General features: G+C 44.6%; 1 protein-coding gene and 1 pseudogene across 1 annotated transcript; both read left to right on the forward strand.

Annotated features, from left to right (window-relative positions):
• Positions 1-3,544: 3,544 nt before the first annotated feature.
• On the forward strand, positions 3,545-4,586 carry LOC123075280 (uncharacterized). Its single transcript, XM_044497928.1, has one exon. It carries the CDS (start codon positions 3,673-3,675, stop codon positions 4,249-4,251), a length of 579 nt encoding a protein of 192 aa, XP_044353863.1. The 5' UTR covers positions 3,545-3,672; the 3' UTR covers positions 4,252-4,586.
• A 1,209-nt stretch (positions 4,587-5,795) lies between these two features.
• LOC123075281 (uncharacterized) lies at positions 5,796-6,899 on the forward strand (annotated as a pseudogene).
• Positions 6,900-7,161: the final 262 nt, after the last annotated feature.

A 7,161-nucleotide genomic window follows, 5' to 3' on the forward strand; every position in this document is an offset into this window, starting at 1 on the left:
ATGGATTAGGTGCTGATTATCTATCCAACAAAGAAATATAGTAAGGAGCATTTGTATAATGTTTTGGCCCCTCTTTTGTGTCTCATAGGGCAGCAAATACGCCATACGCCTAATTATTAGAGAGAAAACAAGGATGTTTAGGTTTTGTTTTATGGAACCTTATGGATTAGGTGCTGATTATCTGTCCAACAAAGAAATATAGAAGGGGCATTTCTATAGTGCCATGGCCCCTCTTTGTGTCTCATGGTTTAGTCTATCAGCCGTCTCACTTTTGCTGAGGCAAAGCATGGAGGAGCATGATTGGGCTCAGGTGGGCTTTTTGTCAAATAAAATTGGCCTACTAAAGGGTAGATGGGACCCTTTTCTTGCCCTCTCGACTCTAAGGCCACAAGTCTTCATCAAAGAAACACAATACAAAGAAAAGGAAAGGGCAATGGAATCAAGAAGCATGATCTTTGTTTGCTCTCTCTTCTCTGTGCCATCCTATAACCCAGGAGCTAGCAGCAATGGTGAATGGTGGTGCCAAGGCAAGCATTATTGAGAGCCCACCATGTTATTCGACAAGCTTTGTGCAAGTTGGATGATGGAGAGGGGCACAAAGTATGTCAATTACTGGATCTTTTTTCTCTTTCAATGTCCCCATATGCTCCTCGCGTGTGGAATCTTGGAAAGGAATCGGTATTGGCATTGCATGGTGCCAATAAGTCTAAAATCATGTGTCGTGGTCTCTTTTGACACCCAAAGATTACCATGCTGACAGGGCCTATTAACACAGTATTGGGAGCCATCTGACCCATTTTAAGTCACAGTTTGTTTTCCCAGTTACATATGCCGATGATAATGATGCAACTTGCAGAATAAAATACTGCTTCATTACCCTCACCCTTGGCATCAAAGTTCACTAAAGTAATGCAAGAATATGATCTGTCGCCATACATTGGGTCAATAACCTTAGGAGACCAATAACTTCAGATGAGTTAAGCATGTGCAGTGTCTGAAATGGCTGTACTGCAGATTCACTGAGCACTTGGTGCCATCTCTTTATCTCTTGTCACATTTCTAGGACCTTTCAAATGTTCTTTTCATGATGGTTGATTTCTAAAATGCATATCCATCGGTGATTTTGCGTGATCTACTTTGTTGAGTGGAATATTACTGAGATCTAACGTATTATCCATATATTTTTTCTCACAAATGTCAGAATTGGCCTGGCAAGTTTGAGTTTTTCTACTATGATTCTGTAAACCAAATTCATGAAAATGGTTGTTTGTTCATGGTGTAGAAGACAGTGTTAACCTGTTAGATGCAGCTTTATTGAATTAATTTCAGTCATTTCTTGCTGACAGTAATACGTAGTGGGCATAAAAACTAAAACCCATACATATTTTTTTGCAAGAATCCCATTTGCATAATTCCATTTGTTTGCTGTATAGAGCTGCTTAACACTGGATTTTTAGTGTAAAACTACAAATAAGGAATGAGATGAAGAATTCCTTGATGTGACCCTGTCTATTTTCTTGAAACTACATAAGTCCCCCTAGATAATGTATATAACAAAGTGTAGATACGGACTTGCAGCCTTGCACCAATAGCTAAAGCACTTGAAGAATCATCTGTTAGGTGCAGATCCTGCGTACGAAGCTCGTGAGATCTCAAGGATCTTCTAATTTGGGAATGGAACTTCTCTGCATTGCTGAAAGAGCCTTGTTCGTCTAAAGAGAGCGGGCAAAGCTAATTATCAAGAAAGCACTTCCAACCTTCACCCCATGAATGGACTTCAAGAGAGAACTTTGTGTTCCAGGGTAGGAGAGCAGCAATGGAATCATCCAGCCATCACCCATGCAGCCATGCTTACCTCAAGTTCTTCCTTTTCACACAGACTCCACACTCCACACCACATAATAGTAAAGCTGAGATGGATCCACCAACTGCTAATAATAATCTTTTGTCAAGCATTGGGCTCCTTTTATCTGCTCAATTATGAGCCTAAAGCGCATTTTGCTGGTGTGGAGGCCATAATTCCAGAACCATTCCTGTCTTGCAATGCATGCCATATTGCCATGACAGGCAAAGTGCAGGGACAAAGAAACACCTTTGTGGTGCCTACTTGGTGGCTTGCCCAATGCCCAAGAGTCAAGACTGATCAGTTACACACTGGCACACTTGGACTCAATTAACAGGCACTTCACCAGTCTTGTTAAAGAGAGAAGCTGGGTCCTTGGGAAGGAGATAATGGGCACTACTGCTCTGCACTAGTGTTTGTTGGACTGGACTGAAGTGAGCCTAACCCAGTCTTTCCTTAGCCATCAAGTCTTCGGTTATTTGCAACTTGCAGACTGCTTTGGTATAAGACGACAAGTTTGTGTTGGATGTTCCGTGTTCGAACGGTTTGCTGATGCAATGGTTGTAGACAGAAAACATCATTTCTATGAAATTAGGAGAGTATACGGTTCTCAGTCCTCACCTCCTCAGTTTCCCTTTGATTTGATATAGAAACACAAGATCTCAGGATCTAACTTGAACTCCTTGTGTTGCATTAGTTTACTAAAGGAAAATATGGAACATGGTTACTAAAAGGCTATATAGTTCAGATGGTCCTAGTGCAAACATATTCTGGTAGAAACTTTTTAGCATGGTAGACTGTTGTGTATTAATCTTGGCTTCTTGTTTAACCGATCTTTTGTTTCTTTAGGCCACCAGTTAATTGAAAGACATTGCCCTTTTATCACATGATGATCCCTTTCGGTCAGAGTTTACTACGCAACTTGGTACTATTTCTGCGACTCGGTAGGATCGTCTGCTTTCATAGCAAATTCACTAAAGTTTCTAATTACCAACTTGCTGGGTTTGAGTTCCAGACTGGAAGTACAGTTGAGCACTTGGTCATGGCAACTTGACCTCCTGACACAAGGACCTCTTCTAGAGAATCCATACCCAAACCAACAACTTCATGTGCACTTGCAGCAACTGTACCACCAGGGTCTAGTTTCTAGAATGCATACCACATGAGCAGAAAGGTTCAGCAACTCTTGCCACTATTGGATCTGAAGGTGAATCATCCATCCTCTACCATGAGTCCATAACTGCCAGAGAGGTCATACTTGCCAACTATTGGTCCATGACATAGCTGTGGCCTGTGAAGCTTATCCATGTCCATTTAATCCTACATGTTTTGCCACAACTTGTTACTGTAGATCATCTGCAGTGAGCTAGATCACAACTTGAATCCAGGGCGTTTTGGAGGCATCCAAGTTGTATAAATCCAGGTCACCAAAAGTCCAAGGATCAGGATCATGAGGGCAGAGGGGCCCAAAGCAGAGCAAGGGAGGGAAAGGAAAAGAGAGGGAAGGGAAGGCAGACAGCCACCATATATCTTTTCTGACAAAGAAATGCCCCCACCCACAACACACCAATTTCATTCATTTGTTTATGAAATCTCAAAGTGCAAAAGCACCATGCATCTCTACCACCAGTAGGATAAAGATCTGTGTCCCTGCATGGTTGGTTGGCCCCTCTCTTCTGCCTTTCCATGGCCAGCCTCCCTCTCAAGCCACATATAAAACCCTCCACCACCCTGCCTCCCCCTCAGGCCTCCACACCAGCTTCTTGAGCCCCCTCAGGCCTCTTGTGCATACATTTTCCATTGCAGGAGCTTGACTGCTGTCCAAAGAAATGGACCCCATCAGCATAGAGAAGATCAGGGCCATGAGGAAGTACAGGAGGAACAGGAAGCAGCAGCAGCTGCTGCTGCTCCCTGCCCTCGCACCGTACCTGGTGGCCACCTGTGCCGTCCTCTGCCTGCTGCTCACCAGCCCTGCCTGGTTCCCCGGGGTGTGCTCGCTCCTCGTCTCCTTCCTCCTCACCACCCTCCCTGACCTGGCCATCGCCTTCCTGCTCAGCCCCAAGTGCCTCTTCGTCGTCGGCAACCTCATCGTCGCCTTCCTCATCGCCCAGTCTAGGCTAGCTCCGAAGAGCCAGCCCGCTTCCGTTGTGGATGTCAACGACGTCCACGAGGAGTACGTGAAGAGGAGCGTCGCGCCGATGACCGCTAAGGCGACAGCTACCACGGTGGTGTTCACCGATCATGGCGCCTCGGTAGAAGGAGTTTGGGAGGGAGAGAAGGAGAAGGAGGAGGAGGAGGTGGTGGAGCAGGGAGAGGAGGAGCTGGAGAAGAGGGTGGACGACTTCATCGCTAGGGTGAAGAGGCAGAGGAAGCTCGAAGGCAAGAGCTTCTTCGACACCGATCGATAGGCGACCATGCACGATCAACCTTGCTTAACCTCCTTGGAGCTGGAAGATGCAACATGCAAGAGAAGATTACGTCCGAATTAAGGATATGTAATGCTTTGTGCTACCATGCTTGCTTAATTATGTCTTGTTATTAATTAGGGTCAGAGGTAAGAGGAAGAAGAAGAGGAGAAAGAAGAACCGGTTCCAGTGTCTTCTCTTCTCACGTTGTAGCTGGTTAATTCTGGGTTGTAAGAATGCCCCGGGGATTAGGCAGAGAGGAGGAGAGACAAGGAATGTGTGTGTGATCTTTGGAAAAGTTGAGGAAAAAAGAAGTGATGCCTGTTGTCTTTCAGTTATCTTGCTTTGTGTCTAGCTGGTGGCATGATGCCATGGTTATTGTAGTGCTTAGAGAATCTGATGGTCACAAAGCTGCCGGGATGACACGGGACGCAAAAGCTCAGTGCATGTATGAAGTGATCAAGTGTAAACTAGAGGTTGACACATGCATGAATGTACTTTCAGATCAGCTGCGAAATCGTCCGGTGACCGGTCGCCCTTTCGCAGTAAATAATCAGGAAAATTAGTGATGGAAATAATGGTTCTATTGTCCTACCAGCAAGAATTAAAAGTAAAGTCATGGTTTCATACTTCCATTGATAATATTAGTAGTCACATTATCCTGCCAGCAAGAAGTAAAGGAGGAGACATAAATAAATGGCGCAGTTGTTGATCCAAAGATTTTTTTTCTCTTTCTTTACTGATAAAATAAGAAGATCACACGCAATGCTGATTGTTCAGCCATCATAATAATAATAGCTATGTTATCCTGCCAGCAAGAACTAAAAGAAGAGGAGACATGAAAAGATGACGCAGGTGTTGATCCAAAGGCTTTCTCTCTTTTCATTTCAAAAATGTCAACAGTAAAATAATAAGATCACACGCAATGCTGAATGTGCAGGCATCATAATGGTGGCAAAAAAGACTACCGACTGCCTGCATATCAGCATATCTGCATATACACATGCAGCTTTTTCTTGAAATTTATCAATGGCGCATTGGCGCACACACGCAAGATCGAAAGATGCAGTGGGTTTTGAGTTAAATAAATACGGAGGGTACTACTCTGAGTGGTGGTTTATCACAAGTGATGGGAACCCAGCCACTTGTAGATGCTGCCGGGGGGCGCTTTTCCGGCTGCTGATTCGGACAGGCGATAGTACTGCACAATATATCGAAAGTGATGTTCTAATCCCGAGCTCACATGAGCTCGGGTGAACAGTAAAACAGAAAAAGTTCAAAAAATTTGAGATCTATTTTGTGTGAAACTTTGACCAATGTTTTCATATCTTGTAAAATTTAATCACCAGATGACATTCGTGTAAAATGTGAAACCTGGCAGTTCGTTCTTGCGAAGATCTGTGTCCCTGCATGGTTGGTTGGCCCCTCTCCTCTGCCTTTCCATGGCCAGCCTCCCCCCTCATTGCGGCCATAGCTTCTTGAGCCTCATCAGGTCTCTTGGGTGTTGTCCATTGCAAGAGCTTGACTACTCAACTGCAGTCCAAGAAATGGACCCCATCAGCATAGAGAAGATCAGGGCCATGAGGAAGTACAGGAGGAACAGGAAGCAGCAGCAGTTGCTCCCTGCCCTCGCACCGTACCTGGTGGCCACCTGTGGCGTCCTCTGCCAGCTGCTCACCAGCCCTGCCTGGTTTTTTTGAGCACCTGCACCCGCCCTGCTGTCCTGATCCTCCAATGTGCTTTAAGATCTATGCCACACAACTAACTTTCTACATGAAATTTTCTTTTTTTTTTCTCTTGCATATAGAACATGTCTTGAAGTCAAACATTTGCAGTACGATAAAGCTTTTTAACTAGAATCTAGGATAGATCTTTCAGAATGTTTGGTCTGACATAAATACTAAAAATATTTTTTATTTAATCAAACAAAACTTATTTTATACTTCCTCCATCCAAAATAAGTGTCTTAACTTTAGTACTAACTTTGTACTAAAGCTAATACAAAGTTAAGACACTTATTTTGGGACGGAGGGAGTATATTTATGTTTGACTAAAAAATCTAAAAAATTTATCCTAGATTCTAGTTAGAAAGCTTTGTTGTTCTACAAAGGTTTGAACTTCAAGACATGTTCTATATGAGAGAACAGAAAAGAGAAATGTATTACATGAATCGCGATGCGGGGAATGGGTGGCTAGATAAGAAGGGCCTGGGAGCAGGTGCTCTAAAACATGTTTTTGCCTGGTTCCCTAGGCTGTGCTCGCTCCTCGCCTCCTTCCTCCTCAGTCCTCACCACCCTCCCTGACCTAGCCACGGCCTTCCTGCTCAGCCCCAAGTGCCTCTTCGTCTCGGGAACCTCATCGTTGCCTTCCTCATCGCCCAATCTAGGCTAGCTCCGAAGAGCCAGCCCACTTCCATTGTGGATGTCGACAACGTCCACGAGGAGTACGTGAAGAGGAGTGACATACCGATGACCACAAAGATGGCTACTACCACGGTGGCGTTCTCTGGTCATAGTGCGTCGGTTGAAGCAGTTTGGGAGGGAGAGAAGGAGAGGGAAAAGGAGGGGCAGGAGAGGGTGGATGACTTTATTGCTAGGGTGAAGAGGCAGAGGAAGCTCGAAGGCAAGAGCTTCTTCGACACCGATCAATAGGCGACCATGCACGATCAACCTTTGCTTAACCTCCTTGGAGATGGAAGATGCAACATGCAAGAGAATAGAAGATTACGTCCGAATTAAGGATATGTAATGCTTTGTGCTACCATACTTGCTTAATTATGTATTGCTATTAATTAGGGTCAGAGGTAAGAGGAAGAAGAACCGGTTCTAGTGTCTTCTCTTCTCACGATGTAGCTCGTTAATTCTGAGGCGTAGCAAATGCCCAGGGATTAGGCAGAGAGGAGGAGAGACAAGG

Source organism: Triticum aestivum, chromosome 3D (genome assembly GCF_018294505.1).
Source record: "Triticum aestivum cultivar Chinese Spring chromosome 3D, IWGSC CS RefSeq v2.1, whole genome shotgun sequence".
Lineage (NCBI taxonomy): Eukaryota > Viridiplantae > Streptophyta > Magnoliopsida > Poales > Poaceae > Triticum > Triticum aestivum.